The sequence below is a fragment of the Puma concolor genome, chromosome B1, assembly GCF_028749965.1.
Source record: "Puma concolor isolate L17-30 chromosome B1, mPumCon1.1.hap2, whole genome shotgun sequence".
NCBI lineage: Eukaryota > Metazoa > Chordata > Mammalia > Carnivora > Felidae > Puma > Puma concolor.
In genome coordinates, this window is record NC_141670.1 from 1,670,866 (window position 1) to 1,698,755 (window position 27,890).

The following is a 27,890-nucleotide window of genomic DNA, read 5'->3' on the forward strand; positions in this document are numbered from 1 at the left end:
TACTAGGAAACCAATTTTATTTTTAACATATCGATTCCCGTTACACAAAGTATGGTTTTGTGCCTCCTCCTCGATCTGTACTCGGAAGATCGGACTCATTCATTTGGAAAGACGGTGTGAAGAAGGGCCCGGGGTTGGGCAGGACTCGCATCCCTGCTCGGCCGCACGTGACACGAAAGTGACATTGGACTCTTTGAGAGAGAGTTCGTTCCCTCAACTGTAAAACTGCCCTCTGGCAGTGCGTGTATCTACACCTGGGTATTTTGCGGAGTTACATGCACGCTTACGTGTAGGTATACCGCAAAGATTCATGTGAGATTGTATTTGATTGTAAATAACTTGCTCTAACAGGATAAACACATGCATTGAAAGTATTTAAAAATAACTGTTCAGTTGGTATGTCTTTTCCAAGAGAAGGTTTACCAGAATCAGCACTAATGAACTTCACGGCCCTTAGGGATTGCAGTCCTGACTCACTTGACAGGAACTGTTGGCCTCCTGGTAGCCTGCCAGCAACCCCCCCCCCCCCCCCCCCCGCCTCCTTCTGCTGCCCACAGTGATGAAGGACGGCAGGAGGGAGACACTCAGCACAATCAGGCTTCCTCCTCTCACCGACTGGACCAGCACCGAGCACAGCTTGATCTGCTCACAGTGCTGGCCCTGGGGCTTGAGGCTAAAAAGACAGGTCTCCACTGTCCTATTCAGATCAGGACCGCTCAGGTATTCTCCTAAACCCGGGACTGTCCGTAACAGAAAATGTGTGCAGTGACATCACAAGTACACGGTCAGTACACAACCAGTTAATGGCCAATCGTCAACAGTATTTCAGGGCACTTACATTCCTCTTTTTCGGGTGTAACATTCTCAGGCACGGGCTAATTAGATGCTTGGGAAAACTCAGGCCTGAGGAGAATATTCACCATGTTGAAGAAATGGCTTACACGACACTGCAAACGGACCCAGAGCCATCAGAGCCGAAGGGGGTAGTCACGGTGGGGCCAGGGGAATTTCGGGGAGCTCTGTGTAGGAGACGGCTTCGTGTTCGTACAGCACGGGCAGAATTTTTCAAGGCCGCGGGGACTGATGTTTCCACACCAACACACAGATATTCTGGTTAATTTTTCATGCCAAGAGACTCAAAGTGCTATGTAGCAACGGGATCGATTCCTGGCAGCTACTGGAATTTAATTGCTTTTTATTGGAAGGCAGGAGTGCGTCAACTCTTATGGGCTATTAAGCTTTGGGGAAACTATCTGCTCTCTGGCATCAGCACGAGTAGAAAACCGGTGTCCAGCACCGAAACAGGGCCCAGTGTTGGACTGCCCAGCCTCCTGAATCTTCCGTAAGTACTGGGTGTTGTGTGATGAAAACGACACGCAGAAGCACAGAACTGGGAGCGCAGAAAGTATTTGCTGACACTCAGCCAGAGGGGCAGTGACAAAGTCACAGGTGACGAGTGGGGCTGTCCTCCCGCTAGAGTTAAGACCCACTGCGCTAAATGCCTTGCATGTGTCACCTTGGTCAGACAGAAGAGGTCAGAAGAACACAGAGAGGTCAGGGGTTCTGTGCAAATTTCTTAAGACGGAGAAATGGTGACATTGGTGTTTGAAATCCCATCTGTTGAATTCCAAAGCTGTGCTCTCTGCTCTCCCCATGCAGTTTCCAGATGGGGGTCAGAGTCCCCTAAGCCTGGTGCCCAGGCCGGGAGACCCTGCATTTATTAGGGGGCTGGACACCATCTCACCCAGGGCAATTCTGAGTTTCACTTACGTTTTCATTTATACCTCATACAGCTCTGCACGGCTCGTTTATACACTCCTTCAAGTGTGCCATGCGTGGTTAGGCTCTTTCTGAGCAGTGGAAAATTTAAAACAGTAAAATAATAATATTCTTGAAATACTGTTGGAATGGACGTTATTTAATGTTTATGACAAGTCCTTCTTCTTCTGGGTATTGTTGGATCCCATGTTTGACTTCAGGGACTCTGGATGTCCCTGTAGTTTGAATGACTTCCTAATTAAATGCATGGATCGTTCCCCGGCAATTTCCATTGGCCATATTGGGACCACAGTACGTTTTTAAAAATAAAACATGTAAAGTCTGAAAATGGATGGGGTTCCCCACACACCTTATCTACCAGATGGCATATGGGTTGGATGAATATTTTAAGTTAATTCATTTACTTTTTCGCTCATTCAATAAACATTTACTAAGAACCTAGTATATGGCAAGCATAGTAAGATCCCGCGGGAAGAAAAGTTAAATGCGACGTACCTGATCTCTGGAAGTTTGGAGAGTGGTAGAGAAGACAGGCCAGTACTCCACCTTTGGTTGGGGAAAACTTAGGGGCCACTGGATTCTAATCCACAAAAGTGGGTGGGGGACGTGGATGAGGCTATAAAGCTGTGGGTCAGCCTAAAGCTTCCCCTGAAGGAATGGGGGTAAGGGCTGGAGGCATTGCTGGGAAATAAGTTTAAAACTCCACTCCAGGCATCTTTAAGCCAATGGAGCTGGGTGAGCTAGTGACACACAGTCTCCATGTGAAGGTGAACAGAACATCCGCGAAAAAAGATCCCAGTAGATTTTGGAATGTTTTTGGAGTAAAGAGAACAAAACAAAAATGGAGCATGACGGGAATGAGTTCAGCCCCCAAAAGATCTGCTTCTGGTACAGTTAACTGATAATTTAAAAATATACATCCCAGTAGTTTGCTTGGTTTCTGCTTCCTTTGATCCAAATCCCGAGGTAAAGTATTCCACTTGGCAGAATGAAAACGTTTTTTAAGGATGTTCTCAGGGTGTTAGCTCCGGCGCTGAAATCCAAAAGCCTCGCAGTGTATGAACCCGGCAAAGGCTGTCAAAAGCAAAATTTGAAAAAAGTCAAGTCTGAGGCTCTCTGGGCCTATGGAAATGTAATCATCATAATTTTTGCACAAAACTTTTAAAAATAGCATTTGCCATCAGGGGTCCAGTCTTAATTAGAACTGACCTGGGCAGGAAGCAGCTGTATGTAGGACTAAAAAGCAGCTGAAGTCAGAGGAAGTGTCTCCCTTGTCCACTGGCTTTGTGGAGCTAACACTTCAAGTTCTCGGTGAGGTCCAGAGGGTCCCCCCGTGGCCCTACGCCAGGTCCCAGCTGCAGGGAGCCGGAGATGGTTGAGGCCACACTTCCAGACAGAAGAACAAAGTTCAGCAGTTTCCTCTGAGTGTTCGCAACGTTTTTGTCTTTTATCCTGGAATCTGTAAGGAGGTAGGCAATAGGTTTTTAACCACTAAATATGCCAACAACGCAGCGTCCCCAATTTTGCGAACATATATAAACACTACATTTTATCTCACGGTTTTGTAGAGGAGGAGCGGGGGAGGGGAAGCAGGACACAAAAGAGTGTGGTCGGGGGCAGAAACCCCGAGCGCGCCGGCGGGAACCCGCTCTCCGCTTCTCGCGGGGTGGCTGCGGGGATTCACTCACACCGGGGCGCAGCTGGGGCCCAGCCTCGGCCGTGGGGCCGTCGTGGGGACAGGTGGCGCCGCCCTCCACGCCTGCAGCCCGCGTCTCGGCAGGAAGTCCCGGGGTCCTGGAAAGGGTTAAGCGGGCGGCGGGCGGGCGGGGCACGCGGAGAAGGCCCCGGCGCCGAGCCGCAACCCTCTCCCCGGAGCCGGGACTCGCGGCGGCGCGGGCTCGCGCTCCCGCCCGGAGGCCGCGCGCCCGTGTGCACGCGCGCCCGGCCCAGGCTGTGGCCGCTCCCGCCCCCGCGGCTCCGAGCCTCGGCGCGCTCCCCGGAGCGGCTGAGCGTCCGCGGACGAGGGTGAGTGCCGGGCCCCGCGGGGGCCGGGCTTGGGCGCGCTTCCCCGGGGACCAGCGGCGGGGGCGGGGGGCGGGGGGGTGGAGGGCTCGCCGGCCCGGGCCCGGCCGCGCCGGAGGGCCCCGGGGCTCGCGGGCAGCAGCCGGAGGGGCCCGGGGCGCTCGCGGGCGCGCGGGAAGGAGCGGAGGACCCCCTCCCCCCGGGCGCGCAGGAAGAGCCGGAAGACCCCCGGGCGCTCCCGGGCGCGCGGGCAGAGGCTCGGGACCCCGCGGGGTGCTCGCACAGGTGCGCGGGAGGCGGCCGCCCCGCCCCCGGGCGCTCTCACAGGTGCGCGGGAAGAGGCCCGCGCGCATGCGCGCCGGAGACCACCGACTGGGGCTCAGCGTCCTGGCTCGGGTGGGCCCCGGGGTGGAGGGCGAGGCGCGGAGCTTCGAGGTAGGGGTGGGCCCCGCGGAAGGAAGGCGGTGGCCAGACGCCCCCGGAGGCGTGGGACTGGGGCAGCAGGGGCGGGAAGGGGGTGGCCGCCGAGGCGGGGGAGTTGGGCGAGGGGGGAGGTGGCCGTGGTGGCCCTGCTGGCGGTGGGGGTGTGGGCAGTGGGCTGGGCGCACCTCCGTCTCGCCCCCGGGCGCCCGCGTGGAGGCGGGTGTCCGATCCGCGGGGACTCCCCCGGGAAGCGGGTGGCCGCCTCCCCGCAGGGCGTGCGGTGGGAGTGGGCTGGGAGTCGGCGGCCGCGCTGGGTCTCGGGGGCGACGAGCCCCGCGCTGTCCCCGCGGTGACCGCCGCCGAGGAGACGGCCCCCGGAGGCCCGGGAGCGCCGCGGCCCAACGCGTGTCCGCACGCAGCTCGGCCCAGCCCGAGGCCCCCCAGAGGCCCGCCGCCCCCGCGGAGCGCTCGTGGAGTGGGGCGGGGGGGGGGGGGGAGTGCGCTGTGGCCACGTTTGCTGCCGGCGCGGCCGAGGATCCCCGCTTTCTCAGGGCCTGTGCGCGGCGCCCTACTCGCGGGTCCCCGGAAGCAGGCGAGGGGTCCTTCCCGGACTGGGGACCCGGGAGAGCGGAGGGACGCGCCCCGCCGTCTCTCCTCCCTCGGCCGCTCTGAGCCCTGTGGCCGCAGGTCGGGACCTCGAGACCCCGCCCCCGCGGCCCCCGCCCCCGGGGTCGCACTCCCGCCCCGAGGGTGTCGCCCTCAGCCGCCGCTGCTCGCGGTTGCGCTCCCTTCTCGCGGAGCCTGTGCCCCCGACCGGGCCGGGCAGCCCCGTGCCAGCGCCGGTGGCCTGTGCGAACGTGCCCGACATCACGATGGGGTGGGGGCAGGACAAGGAGCGGCGTCGAAATACCCGGCGCGCGGAACCAGCTCTGCCTGCGCCACCGACTGGAAGACGTCCGGAGGGGAGTTTGAATGCCAGCCGCGCGGCCGGTCCGCACCCACACGTGCTGGGGACCCCCCTGCGCGGGACCGGGCAGGTCTGGGGGAGGGGCTGGCTCGGGAGCCAAGGCTCCCAGAGCATTTAAACAAGGAGGGTTTTGAGTAATTCCAGCACCTCTTAGTTTCCTACGAAACCGTATTCTCTAACTCCACCCCCCACATTTATGTTAAGGGAAAAGAAAAAACAATATGATAACCTGCATTTGTACGCACAACACTGAAGGCGTGAGCATCCGCTCTTAATTCCCTGCCCTTCCCCCTTAAGTGCCGAGGGAGTGGGGAGTTCGCTCTGTTCCCGGCCTGTTCTCTGGGCACCTCTCGCCATCTCATTAAATAGCAGTTACTCAGACTCTAATTAGGAACTCCTAATGGGTGCCAGCGCTGCCCTTGAGCCTTTTATCCTGAGCTAATGGCGTCCTATTATTAGAATACTCCTCTCCACACCCCAAAAACCACAGAAGCCAGCCTTCCCCTGCCACCAGATTTGCTCCCGGGATGGCCCTTGCCTGCAAATTTATGGTAATTGGCGTTGGGAGCCTCTCTTCTGGGGATAACTAAGCAAAAATTTTAATGAGATAAGAAGTCTCTTGAGCTTTTAGTGTCGACTGCACAGATATTGCTGGTAATATAATTAGAACAGAATGAGCAAAATTGTAAGATGTTGCTTGTGTTTAAGGCAATCTCGGTTTGGGAAGGGAGAAAAAAATAGTGCGGATGTCTGCCCGAGACTACATGCTTGCAGGGAGATTTTGTATAGGATCCTCTGGCCTTTTTGCTATCTGGGCGTCCCTTCAGGGAAGGCCCAGCCTTGACTCTAGAAGAATCTGGAAGAGTGGTGAGGCCCTGGCCTCATCAATGAATGTCTTTGCACACAGTCCCCACTGCTTCCGTTTCCACCTCCTTAAGTCCCGGTACAAACGGCGGTGGGAAGGAAAAGGTCTCTTTTTAGCTTAAAATACACCTTTGGAGTCTTTGTTCCTGTTCCGGAAGAACAGAGGTTCTCCAAGCTCTGAACGCCTCCATCTGGAATCATATTTCTGTTGTTTTCTGAATGCCAACAGCATAAATTGCTCAGTAATAATAGCTTTGCAGAGAATCTGGAATCACTTAGGCAGCTGTAATGCCCCCGAGCCTCCCTACATCTGAGCTTTGTGACCCGAGAGGACTGTGGCTTCATTGGGCTTCAGAGGCGCCTGTGACGCCGTCCGCTTGCAGGGCAGAAAGCCCCCGTGTCATTTCACACATCTTCCCCTGGTGACTCAGGATAAGATCTGCTCTTCTCTGGAGTTCAAGGGATTATTGTCTCCACCGTGGCCCTGATTGGAGTTTTTCTCTTGCAGTTATTGTAATTATGTTGAAATTACAGTGTTGGTACCCAGCACATATTTGCAAAATAGTTCGCAAAGAGCAGCAATAACTTTTGTAATAAAATTAAAACTTCTAGGAGTTTATCCTTTGCCAAGAACCTGGCTCCTGCTGGAAACGATATTAAAATAAACAGTGCCTTGAAAATTGAAGCCATTCTCTGTCTTATGCAATGTTTGACCAATTAAAAATTAATTTCCTCCTTTCACAAATATTTACTGAGTACCTTCCGTGGGTCAGGCACAATTCTAGGGGCGGTGAATGAAGTAGACCCAGTCCCCCAACCCCTTGCAGCCTAGACTCTAACGAGATGAAAGTCAGTAAACGTGACCGTGTGAATTCTTGTGTAGTAACAGATCAAGACAAGTATTCTGAAGGAAAGGAAAGGAATAAACCATGAAAGCACATAACAAGGAAATGTTGAGTTGAGATCTGAAGGGTGAGAAGTGGCAAAGGAGGATGGTATGGGGAGGTCCCAGGGGGAATCGTGTGCAAAGGCCCTGTGGTGAGGACTAGGGCACACTGGAAAACTGAAGGAAGGCCAGAGCAGAGAGTCGTAATTTGTAACTTCATATAATTTTGTTATTGTGATATTTCATTTATGCAAATTGATGGGGCTTCATACTTTAGGGCTTGATGGAGTAGGATATGGGTTAATTTTGCAGAGCTGAGATCTACCGAATCATAAAGGGAAATCACCAAATAAGATGATGTAGACGAAACGTTTCATAAGCTGATAAGCACAGTGCCAGCGTTAATGCTGTTATTACTATTGTATTACGAAGTCTTAGGCTGTGAGGTCCCTCGAGTGTGTGAATGAGGAACCTCCTACCTTTGAGTCACCGTCTTCTCTCGTTTTTACTGTGGCTGAGCCCCCCCGTCTGGGCTCTGCACATTCCTCTTGTCTCCTCTGGTCAGTTTGTCACACGGTGGTCAGAGCAGTCATTTACAAACACAGATCTTACCGTGTTGGGGCGTCAGTGGCTTCCCACTGTCAAAGCTGCACCCCACAATTCTTCACATGGGATGTGAGACCCCAGTTGCTCTGGTTGTCCCACAGACGCCCGCATGCGCCGCTGTATGCGAAACCCTAACCCCCACTGCGATAGTGTTTGGAGGTGGGGCCTCGGGGTGAGCAGGTCGGGAGGATGGAACCCGCATGAATGGGGTTCGTGCCCTCGCGAGAAGACAGGAGTCTGTCTCAACCGTGTGAGGACAGCGGGAAGTCGGCCACCCAGATGACCCTCACCCAGCCATGCTGGCCCCCTGATCTGGGACTTCCCAGCCTCCAGAACTGTGAGAAATAAGTATCTGTTGTCTCTGATGTTTTTGTGTAGCAACGTCAGCAGACTCGGGGTGGCTTTACACGGGAACAATCTGCTTACAGATCTGCGGCGTGAGGACGGCTCGTCTCTGTACCACTCGGCGGGCGGTGCGGTACGTGGTGGCTTAGAGCCCGCACAGCCTTGAGCTCTGTTGTCTGGGCTCCGGGTGGGGCTGGTTCAGGCAGGCGGGGCCCCTGGAGCGTCCCTGTCTCTCTGCGGCCCCTCCCGGTGCTCTCCCAGCTTGGCCGCTTCAGTGCGCTGGACCTCGTCCACGTCGAGGCACGGTTCCCAAGGACCGCGTCCTGAGGAGGGAGAGCCGGGGGGAGTCCGCGCCTCCTTTCCCAGACTAGGCTTGGAAGTCCCCCCGTGTCACCTCACGGGAGCTCCCGGCCTGCCCAGGTTCGAAGGCAGGGAACGTGGACCTCACCTCCCGTGGCGAGTGTCCTCTCGCGTGGTGAGAAGATCGTGCTGGACGGGAAATGTCCGTGGGGCCATCTTTGGAAAATACCCTGTGTCGCAGCCCACTCTCTGGCCACTAACTTCCTATTCCTCCCGCATGCAGTGTCACGAACCCCCCGTCGGGTCCCCCAACCTCATCCTGTCATGGCATCGGGCTCAGGCTCCAGCATCCCGTCACCGAAATCAGGCCCAGGTGCGCGTGAGCCGTCCTGGCTGCTGGTCAGGAGTGCAGCTTCGTGAACACGATCTTCACGTGAGGACCCACGCCCCAAGCCACCTGCCCCACACCGGACATGCAGTGGCAGACGCGTGTGGGACAGATGCCGCGGGCCCTGGGGCTGGAGCCAGCAGGATGTTCGTACTTGGACAGAGACAGACTCGTTTCTGCTAAGGTACGGGCTCCTGTGGCCGTGGGGCTGGTGAGGCTGGCGGCCGCCAGGCAGGGGACCGGGGAGGGAAGGGGCTGCCGCTGGAGCCTGAGGGCCATCCGGGGACAGGCTTCTCTCTTCCTGGGGGACCTCAGCCCTTCCCCCGCTCCGAGCCTTCAACTGTTGGATGCGGCCCCCCTGCATCAGGGAGGGGGTTCTGCCTTTAGCCAAGTCCACCAGCTTAAGCGATCATTCCCTCTAAACGGTGCCTGCCCAGCCACGCAGACGGGTGCTTGAGGGAGCGTCTGGGTACCGGGGCCCAGCCACGCAGACACGTGGACATCCCCGTCACACCCGCCTGTTCCCCAGCGGATGTGGGAGGCCCCCAGAGCCTGGCCCGTGCGTCCTGCGCTGCAGTCCGGCCCAAGCTGGCAGTTCCTGGAAAGGGCTCGATTCGAATTCCTGAGGACGATTTTTCCATTGCTCTTGGCCTTGCCTTCTGGATTCGTGGCGCTCCCTTGGAAGTCACCCTTTCTTGTCCAGAAGAAATGCCTGGTGTGTGCAGCTGACGCTTTTCTCAGCCTGCTTCCTGTTTCCGTCTTGCGCTGTCTCTGTCCCACGGAATCCACGCCGGTCGTGCCTCTTCCTGTTTGTGCTGCAGATGCGGGGGGCCGCCTGTGGCTCTGTTGGGACTCGTGCCGTTTGACAGAAGCAGCGGTCACGAATGTCGCTGGCGTGGGTCCTCGGTCTACCTTGGACCTCCGCTGGGCCAGGGCTGCTCGGAAAAAAAGTCCCTGAAATTCCCAAAAGCTGCAGTTTAGTGTCCACGAGGCAGGAGCGCCTCAGGGGACTCCTGTCTGAGAGACGCCGAGGCGCCCCGTCCGACATTTACGAGGCCTCCACAAAGGATCTGGGTTTGACCCTTACTTGAAGCTCCTTAATTTGACGCTCTTGGAGAGGCTGGGAAACGGGCCCGTTTTATTTTCGACCCCAGCCCCCAGCAAGGCCCGGTTCCTTGATATTTGCTTGGTCCCAGTGTCACTTGAGAACTGACTGCTTCCTTCCCGGACCTTGTCTCCTCTCGTTCCATTGCGCCACCAAGAAAGACCTCAGCAGCATCACTGAGACCTGCGTGGAGACCGCCCTGAGGCCGTCGGTTCGGCGAGGCTGGCCGTGCCCTCAGCCCCTCTGCCGCCCCAGCACAGGGGGCTCGGGGCAGGGGCCTGGCCCCCGGGGGGCCCGCTGGCTGCCAGGCATCTGCTCAGCTGCTGGACGTCCTTCCGACCCGGCACCCTGCCTGGCCGAGAGCCCCGGGGTGGGGGGGGGTGGGGGGGGTGCACAACCAGTCATTCCAGAAGACCCGCTCCAAACAGCAGGGTTTATTTTGGTCACACTCTGCAGGGATCTGCAGGGAGGGTCCTCTGTGCCTCACTCAGCTGAGGGAAATGCAAACAGATCCTCCGCAGGTGCACACGCCCTTCCAAAACCCAGGCTGGGGCCCCTGCCGGCAAGCACTGCCGCTGTCTCTGGTGGCCCGTCCGGCTGGGCGCTCCAGTGACACCCCCCACCCCCCACCGTGTGGGCATGGGAATCCAGGTGTGGGTGTCACGAGGACGAGAACCAGCAGCTGCTGTTTGCAACGTGGCCGCTCAGGTCCAGAGGATGCTAAGGGGTCAGCATCCCCTGGGGAGGGCAGCATGGGACGGGCTGGACCGGGGGGGCCAGGGCGTGCCAGCCGTATGTCCCTCGGGCCCCATTCCTCCTGATGGCCTGCCGGCGGCTCCCTCGGTGCCCCCCGTGCCCATCTTACAGCTTGTGTGCGGGGACCACGTCTTCAGGCCTCCTGTCCTCCTCTCAAGTCCTGCTCGTCCTGTTCGCCCCCAGGTACACCTGGCTTCCTCTGGGAAGCATCCCTGGACGTGCCGGGGAGGTCTGTCCCCTGTGCTCCCCCCATCTGTGATCATTCACTCAGTCACTGGGGACAGGTGGCGGGGGAGGGGTCTGTCTCGCCTCCCGGACCAGAAGCCCCGGGAAACCCGTCCTGCACCCGCCCTGTGTGGGGTGGCACCCGGTGGGCTTGGGGGGCTGATGAATGAGGGCTGGGCGTCCCCCCTGCAGCGGGAGCCTGTGAGCCAGGATTCTTCGTGGCCTGTTCCCTGTCATCTGTGCCCGGCATTTCGTGGGCTTCCGTCAGTGTGCGTTTGTGAACGAATGCATGACTTAGTGAGAAGGAAGCCCACCCGACGGGGCCCTGGACAGTGCGTGGGCTGTGTCTCTGCCAGAAGGATCGCGTTCTCGGCGGGCGGAGAGCTCGTGGTGCAGGGGAGAGCCGGTCTCCCCTGCCCTCTGCCCTGGAAGGATGGATGCCGGCTGTGGAATTCTGTCCCGGGACAAGATAGCAGCTGTGAAACGTGACCGGGGCAAGAAAAGTCTGTGCCTTAGTTCATGCCACAGCTTCTCATTCATCACTCCTGGCACCTTGCATGGGGCACTCACTGCACGGTCACTGCCCCCAGAGCTGGTGGGAAGCCCGCTTTGGCCGAACGTAGAGATTGGGTTTGGTAATTTTAGGCACGTGTGTTGCCATTTTGATCACAAAGCCGAGATGTAAAGAACAGTTCTCTTCGTTTCCCGAAGGCAGACAGACAGCATGATTCGCTTTTGATGTAAGCACTTTTGTTATTTATTAAGGAGACCTTATGTGAAGGTTGGATTTTTTTTTAACTTTTTAAGTGTTTTTTCATTGTTGAGAGAGAGAGACAGAGCATGAGCGTGGGAGGGGCAGAGAGAGAGAGAGGGAGACACAGAATCGAAGCAGGTCCCAGGCTCTGAGCTGTCAGCACAGAGCCCGACGTGGGGCTCGAACTCACAGACTGCGAGATCATGACCTGAGCCAAAGTCAGACGCCTCACCGACTGAGCCCCCCAGGCACCCCATTGGGTATTTTAAGGAGAAATACTGGGATGGGAGAAAGAAGCCCAGTTTATGAACCAAAGGTTGTGAACCACGAGGGGGAACGTTGAGTGAACTCCAGGCACCTGGGGTATGTCTCCACGAGCAGCCCCAAGGCCACGGGGAGACCGTGGTCCCAAATCTCATGCTGCTCGGGTGTGGCTCTAGTTGGTGGTTTGTGGGTGCCTTGGGTGTGCTGACACGGGGTGTGAACTGAGAGGCGCTTGCCCCCCCCACCCCCTGTGGAGCTCTTCCCCCCCCCCCGCCGGTCCCCCTGCTACAGCAGGTGGCATTCGGCGGCAGAGGCCCAGGGGCATGGTAGCGTCTTTTCACGCTGTCCTGCTACCACCTGTTCCTGGAGGCACCAGCCTCGGCCCCGAAGCCTCTAGGAGCTGTCAGTGTGATGCACTGCTGGCCGCGTGGCCTGTCTTCCGTGGTGTCGTGGGCTTTGTAGGAATCTGTACAAATGGCTGGATCCTAGACTTCCGCCCTCCTGAAATTGAGAGAACACCACACAGGAAGCAGGGCACACTTCCTCATGGGGTCGTGAGTCCAGGTCAGCATCAGTGCTGATTCGCTGTGCGGCCTGGAGCAGTCACTTGACCCGTCTGGTCTCAAGTTTCCCCCGTTGAAGCAAAAGGCAGGGCGCCTGAAGGACTGGGGACATCGGGGTCCCCAGAGGCCTGGGTTTGGGGACGGGATCTGGAGCTGGACATTTGGACATCCAGCAGGCTGTGTGAGAGTGTTTTCCCTGCAAACCTGCAGCCCACGGCAGGCCCCGGATTTAGCAGAATTTGACTTTTGAAAGTGACGTTTTCTTTTCAGGACCTTAAGCCTGAAAGCCTGGCCATCTCACTGAATTCTTCACCGAGGGCCCTTCCTTTTGGGACCCTTCCGGAGTCAGTGTTGTTTTATTTTGTGCACGGACACACACACACACACACACACACAAGTGTGCACACACACGGGCATGCATATGTGCACATCTGTGCATAGAGGGCTGTGCATGTAGAATAATGTCTCTGATTCCCAAAGTAGTACCTGCTGAGGATAGACAATTTGAGGGGAACAAAATTTATGAAAAGAGAAGTCACACATCATCTTGCCACAAACAAGCTTTTTAGACTTTTTGGTATTTTTCTCAGTGTTTTTCTGTGGTTTCCCTGTGTGCACACGTGCACGTGTGCACACACGCACACACACACCCCCACATACACATGTGCATACACACACACGTACACATGTGCACACGCACACACGTACACGTGCACACACCCACCCACATACACATGTGCGCACACACATGCACACACGTACACGTGCACACGCATGCACACATGTGCACACACCCACATACACACGTGCATGCACACACATGTATGCATGTGCACACACCCAGCCACATACACATGTGCACACGCACAGGTGCACATGTGCACACACCCACACACATGTGCACACGTGTGCACACACACATGTGCATACACCCACCCTCATACACATGCACACACCCACATACACAGTACACACACATGAACACACATGTACACATGTGCCCACGCACATGCGCACACACACACATGTACAGATGTGCACACACCCGCCCACATACACATGTGCACACGCGTGCACACATACACACACAGGTACACATGTGCACACACCTACCCACATACACATGTGCGCACACATGCACACACGTACACACACCCACATACACGTGCACACGCGTGCACACACATGTACACATGTGCATACACCTTCCCACATACACATGTGCACACGCACGCACACGCACACACATGTACACATGTGCACACACACCCACATACTGCTTTGTAAGTGGCATGTGCCGCCTTGTGATCTTGGTCTCTAGAGTCACTGTGGTCGAGGCGTTTTCACAAATGCTTGGAAACTTCGAGAATGTAGCTTTTAATGAGGGCCTATGAACACGACGGAATTTGTTGGTAAAATTCTGTTATCCCAGGGCTTTGCAGATAGGAATGCTGTGGGAAGTCCTTGTGCTCAGAGCTCTGGTTTTCCAGAGTGGGGCTTCCGTCCGTGTCGTGAGTGCTTCGGACATGCCAGGCGCAGGTCTCCCGAGGTGATCGGGTCTCTGAGCAGCGCGTCCTCGCACAGGGAGCCTGTGTGAGCACCGTGGCCCCCAGGCGCGTCCCGCCCCCCTCCTGCTTTCAGCGGGTCGTGCACTCTGGGTTAAGGCAGTTTGACAAAGCACTGCGTTCTCCTGCTCCGAAGGGGTCCACACTCTGTCCTAGCGTCCACAGAAACGTCTCTAAAAGCTGAAAGCCATTTTCTGGAGCTCCTGTCGCTGGGGGCTGGGCTGAGGGGCCGGGCGGCTTGCAGAGACCCCCGAACAGAAGGGTGGCTGCAAACACAGGCTACGTGTCGGGAGAAGAGGCCGAGCGTCCCTGGAAGGAACGCCCCGCGTGTGGCCTTGGCTCCTTGTGAGAGGTCGCCTGCCGAGGAAGCGTTGACCCTCCCCACGAGGAGACACGAGCTGTGCTGCGATTCTGTGTGGGGAGGCTCATCGCCACTGGTTTTGTCGCCTCTGTCCAGGCCTGACACACAGCAACTGTCCACGTCCTCCTGGAATTTCAAACTCTGGACACACTGCGGGGGACGCTGTCCGGTGCCTCACGGTCACACACCGAAGTCGCAGCCTCCCCAGAGCCACTCCGATGTCTTACTGTATTTTGCATCTGCAAAGTGGGACTGTTTGTTTTTTTCTACAATCATCACCTTCGTGAGACTGGTTTCCTCTCTTGCTCTGAACTCACTTCGCATTAGCTTCATGCTCCCAGGGACAAAATGAAGACACGTCGAGACGTTGGCGACTTTCATCTAGAAACCACATTCAGTCCGATGTTCAAAGCGTTTGCAAAGACAGCAGATAATAGCACAAAGCCTCCTCAGATTCAATCTCAGGCCAGAACTATGAACCTTTAGCGTCCGCATCTGCACTCACCTGGCTGTGTCTGGACTGCCCAGTGGTCTGTCTGGTGGCTCACACACGTGAACTCACACTCGTCAGACCTTTTGTCTTGATTTCTCCTTCAAAGGTAGCGGCTAAAATATCAGCGAGAGCAATTGGCACTTCACGTCCGCCTGGACACTGGGCAGAAAGCCTGTTCTGCATGGCCGTCCGTGACCTGAAGCACACCGCAGGTGTTTTCCCTGGACCCACGGCAGTCACACTCACTGTTCAGGAATAGCCATGACCAAGGAGGAAGTACAAGCTAAATAACATCCTCTTTTTGAGGATGTTTTTGGATGTTTTGGTGATGCAGGTGCAGTGGGAAGGAAAGACTGCATTATGTCTTAATCAAACCAGAGCAGAAGTTGGAGAGAAGGGTTTCTACCTTATTTTCAATGTGTATCAACAACGGTAGATAAACAATGACATTGATAGCTAGGGCGCTGGGTTAGGACTCTGCATAGTTGGGTTTAACAATTTTTTTTTAATGTTTATTTTTGAGGGAGAGAACTTGAGCAGGGGAGGGGCAGAGAGAGAAAGGGAGAGAGAGAATCCCAAGCAAGCTCCACTCTGTCAGCACAGAGCCCGACACGGGGCTTGAGCCCACCAACTTAACCGTGAGATCGTGGCCTGAGCCGAAGTCAGACACTCAACCAACTGAGCCGCCCAGGTGCCCCCCACCTCCCAGGACTCTGCACAGGTTTTTTTTTTGTTTGTTTTTTGTTTTTTTCTTTTTTCAACGTTTTTATTTATTTTTGGGACAGAGAGAGACAGAGCATGAACGGGGGAGGGGCAGAGAGAGAGGGAGACACAGAATAGGAAACAGGCTCCAGGCTCCGAGCCATCAGCCCAGAGCCTGACGCGGGGCTCGAACTCACGGATCGCGAGATCGTGACCTGGCTGAAGTCGGACGCCTAACCGACTGCGCCACCCAGGCGCCCCTCTGCACAGGTTTTAATTAAACTCTGTAGGTATCCGGTCTGATCTTGGACAAGGCTTCCTTTTATAAATCCAAGAGCTTAAAACTTTGAAAATGACAAAATGTGAGTTTTTACTTAATGTCACCATATTTCAATTCCAGTACAATTTTAAGCATCCTGAATAAGTTAATCAAGCACTCCAGCACTAGGAATGAAGTAAGTTACTATCTGTTGATTAAATCTGCTTGCTTATGATTAAGGTCGTATGGCTTCCATTAATTTTCAGTGAAGCCAGATTCATGAATCGATAAGGACTGATAGCCATTTAAACAAACAGAGGAACATCTGACATCTTAAGTTGTGAAATATCTCAAACACCATAAACGATGTGTAAAAGGAAATAGACAAGTTATCCTTTGCCTTGGATGCTTTAAATTTCCAGAAAAACCAAGTGATACCAAGCTGGGAAAACATCCCCTTCCTTCCTTCTTGGGAAGTAACCTCTATGCCAGATTCCTTCCTCTTCTTTTCACATCCTGTAAACAACCTACAGGATTTTACTTCATGTGCAGGATGTGGACGGTATTGCATGGTATCTTTGTACCAACTGCAAACCCTCAAAAATTCGAAGTTGTGTTTTTGAGATGTATTCATAGTCATGTAAATTAGCTCATTTTCACGTATATAGTGATTTTGGCAGACACGAGAGTAGTCTAAAAGCAGTCTAGTGAATTCCATTTGTGCAGCAGGACACAAAGCATTCTCTCTAAAACACAGGACTGAGCACGGTCGCTGCCAGGTCACCTTCCCTGCGCTTCCTCACAAACCATCAGTGGCTCTCCACTGTAACCAAGACGGAGGGGCTCCATGGACGTGGCTGGTCCTCCGCAGTACGGCCAGCCGCTTTCTGTTTCTAGAACCGGTCAGGCTTGTTTTCACCCCAGGACCTCCCCGTGGCTGCTCTCTCCCGCCTTCCCTGCTAACTGCTACCCTTCTCAGCCGTCAGCCTACCTTCCATACTCTCGGAGGACTCTTTCCCCATCCCAGAGTAGGAATCCCGTCCACCATCATCAGCTCTCAGAAGTGTGTGTTTCCTTCATGGCACCCGCCACGGTTTGTATTTCCATTAGAGTTCATGTGACGGCTTTAGGTTCACCTTCCTCACGAGCCCGTGAGGGCCATGGGGCCTGGGGCCACACCTGTTGTGTTCCTCGGTGCTTCCTGGTATGTCGTACACTTCCTGCTACATTGTGGGTGTGCAACGTGGTCAACGAGGAATGAGCCAACGAATGCACATTGTTCGTTATTTATCGGTGCTGAGGGATCCATGGGAAGTTAACAGCACAGCTGAGAAAAACCGGGATTGAGTTGGCACGGGGAGTCTCTTATTTTCCGGCTTTCCGTCACTGTGGGACACTCCACTTTATTTCAGTGGAGGCACAGCACGGATTTACTCGGAAAGGGCCAGGTTCACCCAAATACTGCTCAGAACTGCATTTTGTAGCTACAATTTGCAGACTGTCAGTGATTCTCTAACCTTAGTGCTCACACTTGGATGTTGGGCCAAATCCATGATTCTTGAATCTTGACCCACGAAGAAAGAGAGATGCTTCTATTTCAACAGATTCTGAGTTTGCATTCTTTTTTTTCTATTAAGTTTTTTGATGTTTATTTATTTTTGAGAGAGAGACAGAGCGTGAGCAGGGGAGGGGCAGAGAGAGAGGGAGACGCAGAATCCGAAGCAGGCCCCGGGCTCCGAGCTGCCAGCACGGCCAAGGATGTGGGCCCAGAGAGCCCGCGATGCCTTGGCCTTTAGCGCAGCGCTGTTGAGCTGCCCTCAGAGCCGGGAGCACAGCGCCTGGAGCAGGACGCCTCGGGCTGACCGGCAGGGGCGCTCACCCCTATGGCCCCCGTGGCTCCCGTGGCCCGCTCCGCTGGTGAACACATGGAATGAGCCCGGGGAAGGTTTTCCCGAGGCCACGCGGTCAACGCTCCAGACGTGGGAAAAGAGAAGGCTGCCGTGGTTTGGGTCTGTTGCTAATTTTTTTGGTTTTCTGAGACTAGGAACTCGAACTGTCTGGGCTTCAGGCATTTTCTCCTTTACTGAATCAAGACGGTGGTGACACTTGTCCTCACGCATGGATCGCGAGGGGGCTCGTCTGGGTACACGGGTGGGGCTGTTCGCGCTCCTTCGTCCCGCTCGAGGCTTTCTGTGCTGCTGTCGGGGCGGGAACCTCGCTGTGCATGCTTTCCCGGCAGGAGCTGTGCTGTGCCCGGTTCTCTCTAAACGTCCCGCTTAACCCCCTGGGCGATGCAGCGCGGCGGTTCTTGTCTTCAGCCAGTCTGACTGCGGTTTCCAGGGACGGGAATCCCACCCAAGTCAGCATAGGTTACAGATGGAACTTATTAGCTCACGTACGTCAGAAGCCCCGGGGTGCAGCTGGCTGTGGGCACGGCTCGATCCAGGGGCCTCTCTTTCCATCTCCTAGGTTTTGCTCTGTGTGTTGGCTTCCTTTTCTTCTACTGAAAACAAGCTTTCCTTTGATTTCAGCTCCCTGACCCGCGGAGGCAAGGCCCTTTCTCCTCCTGCATCAACTGGAAGGCTGATGTGTCACTGCCGCAAAAGACCTGGCTTGAGGCCGTGCTCCGCTGAACCCGGCACCGAGGAGCGGGCCGGGCCCGGAGCAGCCCTGTAATTAAAACCCACCCGCATCTTCTAGGATTACAGAGCAGTATCGTTTATCTGGGAAATGGAGAACCCGGCATAGTTGTGGAGGAGATTAGAAAGCCCATCTTTATTTCAACCCCCAATCCCTTTCAAGAACTCTTTTTGTCAGCAGCATCCTCGCTCCTTGATAAAACTGTAATGTGTGTCATCCTTGGTACAGCTTCCGAACTTCCATGTGTTTTCAGAGTTTGTTTTTTGTTGTTTACCTAGTTAGCGCCATCCATCCATTCTTCCATCCATCCATCCGTCCATCCATCCATCCATCCAGCGTTTACTGGTTGTGCTTGGAGAACCCATCCCTGTGCTAAAGACAGAATGACTAATGAAATCTTCTGTCCCAGATTTCACGTTCTAGAAAAGGGTGGTGCACAGGCAGATGGGGGGCGATACTAGGTGGAGCTAAATTAAGACATTCTGGGAACACAGACCACACCACCTCACAGGGAAGGGAGGCGAGCGGTTTCTACCGGACGGGGTGCACGGGGCTGGAGCTCAAGAAGGATCGGGATTGTAGTTGAAATGCTGACCAAGCTGGCCTGGGGCAGGGGGAACCCATCAGCCCAGGATCTAAGATACAGACCTGCACGAGGGCACAGGTGTCCTGGGAACAGCTCAGAGCCTCCTTCACCAGCCTTGGCCTCGGGACTTTAGGAAGAGCTGTTACATACACCTGTTATTCAGGAAATTCTCTGAAATTTTACTTGGTGCAAGTGAGCCCTGCCAAAGATTCACCCCCTAAAGTCACAAAGATCGTAACTGCCCTAAATGACTCCCGCCAAAGCGCTCTGAGCAGGTGCGTGCACGCCGCTGACTGCTTTATTCTCAGAGCTGGGTGGGGCACCCAGAGTTACTAGGACCCGGGATGGGACGCCCTGGGCAACGGACAGAGCGTTTGGAGACGGTGTGGGCTTCAGTCCGCCCAGCTCGCGGCTGTGACGGAAGTCCCCTGGTGCGCGATCAGTAGCGCGTGCGGAAGCATTGGGTGTGGTGCTTCTGGGGCGGGTGCACTTGAGCCAGGGCGCTGGTTCCACTCTGGCTCTGCCACTTACCAGCCGCGTGGTTGGTTCGTTGTATGATGTGGGTGAGATTGCTTCACATCTCCTTTCCTCTTCTGTAAAATGGGGCTAGTGAAAGCAAGGGCCTCACAGGACGGTGGTGAGGGTTGTGCATGGTTGCATGATTTATCACAGGAGAACCGTGCCTGGCACAAGAGATGTTAGCTATCGTTTTTATCGCTGCTAGTGTGTGCTCAGCCTGTGTTACAGTTCATCTGCGCTTTTAGGAATCTCCTTCATAAAAAATAAAAATCATACATTGTAGTGTGGTCACATAAACCCCAATGTCAGTGGACCTACCGAAGGGCACCACTTACTCATCAAATTATTCACCAAAGTATGTCACCAGCCACCCTGTCCATTTCCTTTTCTTTTCTTTTTTTTTAATGTTTATTTTTGAGAGAGAGAGAAAGAGAGAGAGTGAGCGAGCATGGAAGGGCACAGAGACAGGGGGAGACAGAATCCTAAGCAGGCTCCAGGCTCCGAGCTGTCAGCACAGAGCCCCAAGTGGGGCTTGAACCCATGAACTGTGAGATCATGACCTGAGCCGAAGTCGGTCGCTCAACTGACTGAGCCCACCCCCCCCCCCAGTCACTCCTACCCTGTCCATTTCTAAACTACACAGACTATGTTACCTAAGTTGGTTTTAGTTTTCTTTTATTCACTGAGTATCTCCATGCTTGAGACCTCATAGCTCTCTCCCAGACACGCTGGGTGTGGACCACTTGTCACGTCTTCTGACACCATGCAGCACCGTGCTCTTGGTGGCCAGACAGTGTTACTGGGATGTGTTTCAAAATGAAGAAGCATCTTGGGATCGATGCTTCTTCACGCCTGGCTTTGGACTTTGTAATTCTGCACACATAGTGTGATGGCCCTCCTAAAACTCCACTCTGTACTACGAAGAGGAAACATGAACCAGGCATTGGGGTGAAGATCAGAGCCTCGCGGAACATCGGTTCATCTACAGCCTGGGCTCCCTCCTGACCCACCAGCTCTAGGCCCCCTCCAAAACTGCCAACTGTTTTAATTGAGGCCCAAAGAAGACATCATCTTGAAAAGTAATATTGGTGTGAACAGCCGAGGCAAACCAACACATTCTTTAATCCAATAGAAAATTCCTGGAGCTTCCTATGAGTTTGTAAGACTCTGTGACAGTTCTGTTTATGGCTTTCTTTGTTGATGAACCTCACATCGAGTGCTGGCTGCTTACCAGGAGGATGGTGTCTTTCTGGTGTTGAGGGAGGCACACAGTGGGGACAGCATGGGCGCTGTCCCCAGGGCCTCTGGGACCTAACGGGTGTGGATGGAGACGTCTATGGAGCAACAGGCTGGGCAGGACGTGGACAGCACCCAGGAGGAGCTCCTTACAAGCAGTACGTGTCACGGAAACTCACATAAGCTTCCTAAGTCGATTGACAAATAGTTTTTTTTTTTAATTTTTTTAATGTTTTCTTATTTTTGATAGAGCATGAGCGGGGGAGGGGCAGAGAGAGAGGGAGACCCAGAATCCGAAGCAGGCTCCAGGCTCTGAGCTGTCAGCACAGAGCCCGACGCGGGGCTCGAACTCACAGATTGCGAGATCATGACCTGAGCCGAAGTCGGACGCTCAACCGACTGAGCCACCCAGGCGCCCCGACAAATACATTTTTTTTTTTAAAGCTGACTGTAATTATTTAAAGGACTCTTTTTAGCAACCTATATTACAATGAAGCATATTTAATTTTAAATCAACTAATTTCCACGTTAGAGACACAAATAATGTTCCCATTAGGATATCGTACGATCATTAAAAAAAATTCATTGTTCATAGTGAAGAAACTCATGGAAAGAAACTGTAAAACTTTGGTTTAGGTTTCTGTGAAGAAGAAACTCCTTCAGGGGGAAACGCTACATAAATGACATTTAAATAAGACTTGTTCTTGAAACACTTTCTGACTACAGTCAAGAGGGGAGCCTGTCACTGTCACCTACGTATCCACCCTGACACGTCCCTTTTCACCATCTGCCGCAGCAGCCCCCAGAAGCAGTGTTCGGGGCAACACCTGACGGCGATCACTCGGGAAAGAAGTCCTTCCTGATGCCACGACCCGGTGCGGGGTTTCGGTTACTTCATGTGGCCAGGACGGGCACCCTGCCCAGAGTCCTGCAGGACTCCCTTACTGGAATTCTGATTCTAGAACCAACCACCACATGGAGGGAAAACTGTGACTCCCAGCCCACGGAAATTGGGCGATAACCTCGTCAGCAGGATTGCTGAGGCCTCAGGGCTGTTAGATGCAAAACGGGCTGACTCTTCCCCATCTGTTTTTTTTTTTTTTTTTTTTTAAGTTCATTTTGAGAGAGAGGGAGCATGCATGCACACAAGCAGGGGAGGGCAGAGAGAGGGAGAGAACCCCAAGCAGGCTCTGCACTGTCAGCACAGAGCCCGACATGGGGCTCGATCCCACGAACCATGAGATCATGACCCTAGCCGAGATCAGGAGTCAGACGCTTAATCGACTGAGCCCCCAGGCGTCCCTACTCCCCATCTGTTTTCAGGCAAAATCACAGCAACGGGCCATTCAGGGAGGACGGAAGACAGAGCTACTCCTGTGGAGCTTCTTTAACACCTTTCGGGAAAGGAAGTGGTCCCTCTGCGTAATGTCCTCATTTCTCCTGTGGACTCTGACCCGCCCATTCTTCAAGGTTTGGGAGAGACTCGGAAGAGGCCCGAAGTGGTGCTCGGGGACCGTCTTCCAGAATCGCTGGCCAGGAGCTTCCGGTGGGGGGTGGGTGGGGAGGGCTGGCCTCCCGGCTCCTGACTCGGCATCACCGTGCCTGACGTCGAGTGGCAGGCCGTCTTGGGGCCCGGCCGGTAACACCCGTGTGCGGCATCGCCTTGGCTGGCTGGACGTGAGCAGGGACTGACCTGGTCCCGGGGTGCACAGCTGGGCACGTGGCTGAGCTGGGAGGGGCTCTCGTGGCCGCATCACTGATATCCAGGCAAGGGGGCCTCTGCCCACCGGCTCTAATCCCAGCCGGGTGCCCGGGGAGCCCGGGGCGCGAGCGTCCGCGGAACAGCATGAAACCGTCTCTGCTGCAAATATCCCTCAAAAGGACAGTTTCACAACTTTCACGTGTGCCGAGGAGTAGAAGTATTGTCACTAGAACTCTAGAGGCAGGATTTTCGAGAGGATTGTTCATCTTTCTCTGGGTGGCTGGGCCGAGAACCAGTTCCGTCTCTCCCAGGCCAGCAGACGGCCCCGGCGGGCCACACCACGGGCTGCTCTGGATTGTGTTGGTTCCTTTGTGGAGCGAGAGCCCGTGCTTCATTGTAGCTACAACATACCCCACACTTCCCAGCCCGAGTCTCTTGGGCCTCACACTCATGCTGTAGGGCTTTCAAAACACAGAGCCCCAAGCGTAAGCTTTAAAAATGCGTCCTGTTCTCTGCCGTTCCTTTCAGTCTGTGATGATTTACAAGAAGACAACTCTTAGGGTTTTCTTTGAACCGAGTCCAGCCAGAGAAAGAACCAGGAAGTTCTGGGGCCCTTTCTCAGCCACAAAAAGAAATAAAATACTAGCTTGGTTCTCTGAGGTCTACGGTCTTAGGCGGAGTGCAGAAGTGTGAAAGAACGAGCCTGAGAACACAGCCAGTCCCTCTGACTTTGTGCCCGACGTGGAGGTTCACAGGTGGATACTTTTACCCGTTTCCCCCACCGCTGACTCTGGCAGCTGCCAGTCTGTTCTCTGTATCTATGAAGTTTGAGTACGATTTGTCAGTACATCTCAACCTTCCCTTGAGTGACCTCACTGATGAGAAAGCACCACTGGGTCCCTGGGGAGACACCACGAGCTTTGCTTACACAGTGCGTACAGGTTTCCAGTTTGTTGTCACGCTGCCTCGCTGTGGGCCAGCGGTCACGGCCACCTTGCCGGGGCATGGCCGCTGGGGCCGGGATGGACGGCACTGAGCCCGCACCACAGCGGGGCTGGGCCACAGCTGAGTAAACAGGAGAGCCTCCTCCACCACCCGCGCCCCCGGGCAGGCCAGGGTTTCAGCTTACTCTGCATTTCCCTGTGTCCCGGGACTCTGCTTTGCACACAGCGGACGTACCCTGAAAGTTACTGTTAAAGATATCTGGAAAGGAGAGACAGAGGAAGGGAGGGAGAGAGAGAGAGAATTGAATGTCTTGAATTTTCAACTTGAAGACATTTACTGCTAACATAATGGGAGAGTTTTTTTTTTCTTAATGTTTGTTTATTTTCGAGGGAGAGAGAAAGAGAACAAGTAGGGGAGGGGCAGAGAGAGGGAGACACGGAATCCAAAGCAGGCTCCAGGCTCCGCGAGCTGTTTCAGCACAGAGCCCGACAAGGCACTTGAACTCACGAACCAGGAGACCATGATCTGAACCGAAGTCGGACACTTAATCAACTGAGTCCCCTAGGCGCCCCGGGAATAGTTTTTTAGTAATAGCAGCAGGAGGAACAGGGCAGGCAAGTGTAAATGCTGAACCCTGAACGTTTATGAGGACCAGGTAGGCGAGGTAGAAACCAGGAGAGGTTGAGGGAAGGTGAGTGTCATGGATCTCAGTGGAGAGACTAACACATCCTACATGTGGTTTCCTTCCCTGTAAGTTCTCTTCTTTAGAAAGCTGGGACACGGTCGGGCCGTCCCTTTACGTTCGTGGTAAAACTGCCAAGATCCTTCCAGGCTGGGGAGTCTCAGAAGGTTTTGCCAACTTGGGAAAGATATTTCATGACTTTACGGTTCACCTGCACGTGCTCACATCTGCCTTCCACATACTTCCTTTTTAATTCTTCTTCTTCTTCTTTTCTTCTTCTTCTTCTTCTTCTTTTTGTTGTTGTTGCTTTGGCTCTTCTTTTGCTGTGCATGGACTGTTTGTGGGGAATTGCTTCCCTGAGGTTTTAAAGACACGATTCCAAGAATAAGCAGTGCAGACCGATTTCGGAGTTAGGCCTCTGAGGCCAGCTCCAGAGCAGGTCCTTCCTCCCAGTATCTTTTGCCACTTAATTTGAATCAACTGGAAAAGACTGTAGCAAAACTCATATTAATACAATTAATAAGGTCAATTATGCTCTCTCACTGACCGTTCTTTACATATACATCTCATTACTTTGAAAATAAGCTGTTGATATTTGACTGCTTTTTAGCCGCAAAATGAGCAGTTTTGTTCACATCAACCCTATGTGTTTAAAGCCCTCTGCCTGAATTGGGTTCTCTTTCGGGGGCCTCACAGTCAGGGCAGGAACAGGGGAGAGAACACTTCCAAAAATCCCTAAATTATTCTGTATATCTTCTCCATCAAACTCTCCAGCAGCCCAAAGTCACAAACCCCTTTCCCACCAAACGTGAGTCCCCTAACCTGAAAGTCAGGGGCAGCGCAGTAGACCCCACTGACACAGAATAACCCCACTGAAAAGTGCACATTCAAACGCCCTCTCTCTCTCTCTTCCATAAACAGGAACAAGAAGAGTGTGGTGACACCATATGGAAACACCTGATGTTCCACAAAGGAAGAGGCTCCTGATGGATCCGTGAGGAAGGCCAGCTCTCAGGGCAGTAATTGTGTTTTTCTAACACCTGGGCAAGTGAATTATGGACACCCCCCGGGGGTGAACAGTGCGCACGCAGACGCATCAGGACTGCTGCTGATGCTGCGAGGCGAGACTGATATAAATGGGAGTCGTACAAATAAAAGCTCCGTGGGGGGGCTCGCTACCAAAGCCCGAGTTCAAGTCCCCCTTCTGAAGTTTAGAGACAGCCTGCCTGGGTGGTGTTTGTCCTCGGACCCAGTGAGGAGACCCAGAGTGATGAACACTGACTCGGAAGGAGGGGGCATGCCCCGGTGGGCCAGCCGTACCCAGTAGCCCAGTGCTTTGGGGACGGAGCCGCGGATACCCGGCCGGTGCCTGCGCGGGACCCTCATCAAAGCATCAGTGCTGCGGCCTGGGGACCAAGCCACGGAGACCCCGACGCCCGGCCGGCCAGCGGTAGCGTGCCTGCGGTTCAGCAGCTCAGCCGAGAGTGCATCTAGGGCCGACCCCCTCCTGCACGCGGGAGAGGGCAGCGCTGTGTGAGCGCCACGGGGGCTGTGGACGCAGAAGTGAAATCTGATCGCGGGCCAGGAAAGGCCTGCGCAGCTAGAGCCCAGAGGAACCGCCGACCTTGAGTCAGGGCGCGGTCATGGTGGGCTGCTGAGCGGGGGTCGGGCCGCGGCGGCGGCGAGCGCAGGCAGGCCCATGGAGAACCCGGTGCCCCCCTGCGCCCTCTACCCCCGGGAGGACCAGGGCCGCGGGGCCGAGGCCGGGGACGCCTTTGCGCAGGGAGCGTGCGGCCAGGCCGGGGACCGGGGCGGCGCTGCCGCAGCTCCGGGAGAGGGCAGCCTGCAGCCACCGGACGCGCAGACACCCTGCAGTCTGAGCGCGTCGCTGTGCTTCAGCTCCGGGGACGACTCCCCGCCGCAGTCTCGCGCCTCCGCGGCGGAGGGCGCAGCGACTCCCCCGCCCTCGCGTCGCAGCGGCCAGCGGGTGGTGGAGAGGCAGTGGGAGGTCGGCAGCGCGGGCGCCGCGTCCCCCGCGGACTCCGCGTCCCCGGAAGAGCCCGCGTCCTCCGAGGAGCGCGCGTCCCCGGAAGAGCCCGGGGAGCCCGCGTCCCCGGAGGAGCCCGCGTCCCCAGAGGAGCCGGTGTCCGCCGAAGAGCCCGCGTCCCCGTTGGAGCCCGCGTCCCTGGAGGAGCCCGCGACCCCGGAAGAGCCCGCGTCCCCGGAGGATCCCGGGGACCCCGCGCCGGTGCCCCCCGGCGTCGGGCCCGCGCACGGGGAGCCCGACCTGGTCATCGAGGTGTCCGGCCGCCGGCTGCGGGCGCACAAGGCGGTGCTGGCGGCGCGCAGCGACTACTTCCGCGCGCGCGCGTCGCGGGACGTGCTGCGGGTGCAGGGCGTGGGCTGGGCGGCGCTGCGCCTGCTGCTGGCCTACGCGTACAGCGGCCGCATGGCGGGCGTGCGACCCGACAACGTGGCCGAGGTGGTGGCCGGCGCGCGCCGCCTGCAGCTGCCGTGCGCCGTGCAGCGCGCCACCGACGCCGTGGCTCCTCAGCTGAGCCTGGCCAACTGCTACGAGGTGCTGAGCGCGGCCAAGCGGCAGCGGCTGGCGGAGCTCCGCGACGCGGCCTACCGCTTCATGAGCGACCACTACCTGGACGTGCTGCGCGAGCCCGCCGTGTTCGGGCGCCTGTCGGGCTCCGAGCGCGACCTGCTGCTGCGCCGCCGCCTGCGCGCCGGCCGCGCCCGCTTGCTGGCCGCCGCGCTCGGGCCGGCCGGGGAGCGCGCGGGCAGCCGCCCGCAGAGCCCGTCGGGGGACGCCGAGGCCCGCGGCGACGCCGCCGTCTACTGCCTGCACGAGGCGGCCGGCGAGTGGCGCGAGCTGACGCGGCTGCCCGAGGGCGCGCCGGCGCGGGGTTGCGGGCTGTGCGTGCTCTACAACTACCTCTTCGTGGCCGGCGGCGTGGGGCCCGCGGGGCCCGACGGCCGCGCGCGCCCCTCGGACCAGGTCTTCTGCTACAACCCGGCCACCGACCGCTGGAGCACCGTGCGGCCGCTGCGCCAGGCGCGCTCGCAGCTGCAGCTGCTGGCCCTGGACGGCCACCTGTACGCCGTGGGCGGCGAGTGCCTGCTCAGCGTGGAGCGCTACGACCCGCGCGCCGACCGCTGGGCCGCCGTGGCCCCGCTGCCCCGGGGCGCCTTCGCCGTGGCGCACGAGGCCGCCACCTGCAACGGCGAGATCTACGTGTCCGGGGGCTCCCTCTTCTACCGCCTGCTCAAGTACGACCCGCGGCGCGACGAGTGGCAGGAGTGCCCGTGCAGCAGCAGTAGGGAGCGCTCCGCCGCCATGGTGGCCCTGGACGGCTTCATCTACCGCTTCGACCTGGGCGGGGGCCGCGGCGACTCGCAGGCGGCCGCCGCGCCGGCGGGGGGCGTCAGCGTGCTGCGCTACCACTGCCTGGCCAAGCAGTGGAGCCGCTGCGCCGCGCACCTGCGGCCCCCGGGCGCGCCGTCCGGCCTGCAGCCCTTCCGCTGCGCCGCGCTGGACGGCGCCATCTACTGCGTGAGCCGCGCGGGCACCTGGCGCTTCGTGCCCCCGCGGGACAGCGAGCCCGGCGCGGACGTGGGCGCGGGCGAGGGCGGCAGCTTCGAGCCCGCGCCGCTCCGCGCCCCCTTGGACGCCCGAGGCGCGCTCTTCCCGTTCGTGCTCAACCTGCCCGAGAAGCCGGACCGAGGCGAGGAGGGCGCCGCGTAGGGCGGGCTGGGGCCACCTGGGCATCTCCCTCAGGGACGCCCCCCGTGGGCCGAGATTCAAGTGGGGAGAGGGGGAGGGGGGGCGGGGAGAGAGAGAGTGGGCGCTGTCCGCGGGGACCACTGAAACGCTTATAAGTTGGAAGCTTGTCGCGCGGCCTTGAAGATTTTTCGCAGCGCTGTCTTAAGGTCTGCCGCCCCAT

General features: G+C 56.5%; 1 protein-coding gene and 1 long non-coding RNA gene across 13 annotated transcripts; one reads left to right on the forward strand and one right to left on the reverse strand.

The window, feature by feature from the left end:
• LOC147581424 (uncharacterized) lies at nucleotides 1-3,687 on the reverse strand. Of its 2 annotated transcripts, none has more exons than XR_015249897.1 (3): nucleotides 3,468-3,687; nucleotides 2,989-3,238; nucleotides 1-2,853 (listed from the first exon to the last, which is right to left on the reverse strand). It is a non-coding gene; the product is annotated as an uncharacterized LOC147581424 (long non-coding RNA). The 2 variants fall into 2 exon arrangements; XR_015249898.1 differs by lacking the exon at nucleotides 3,468-3,687 and adding an exon at nucleotides 3,326-3,458.
• On the forward strand, nucleotides 3,617-27,753 carry KBTBD11 (kelch repeat and BTB domain containing 11). Of its 11 annotated transcripts, none has more exons than XM_086703063.1 (4): nucleotides 13,474-15,387; nucleotides 15,639-18,022; nucleotides 18,159-18,439; nucleotides 24,859-27,753. In XM_086703063.1, the coding sequence occupies exon 4, from the start codon at nucleotides 25,637-25,639 to the stop codon at nucleotides 27,689-27,691; it is 2,055 nt and encodes a 684-aa protein (XP_086559189.1). In that variant the 5' UTR covers nucleotides 13,474-15,387; nucleotides 15,639-18,022; nucleotides 18,159-18,439; nucleotides 24,859-25,636; the 3' UTR covers nucleotides 27,692-27,753. The 11 variants fall into 11 exon arrangements, with proteins under 11 accessions (XP_086559190.1, XP_086559194.1, XP_086559198.1 ...); XM_086703069.1 differs by having other exon boundaries at nucleotides 18,159-18,299; XM_086703064.1 differs by lacking the exons at nucleotides 13,474-15,387; nucleotides 15,639-18,022 and adding an exon at nucleotides 3,617-3,804.
• Nucleotides 27,754-27,890: the final 137 nt, after the last annotated feature.

Excerpts from the sequence above, each read along its gene's own strand:
- KBTBD11 (XM_086703064.1), top strand. The coding sequence starts at position 25,637 with ATGGAGAACCCGGTGCCCCCCTGCGCCCTCTACCCCCGGGAGGACCAG.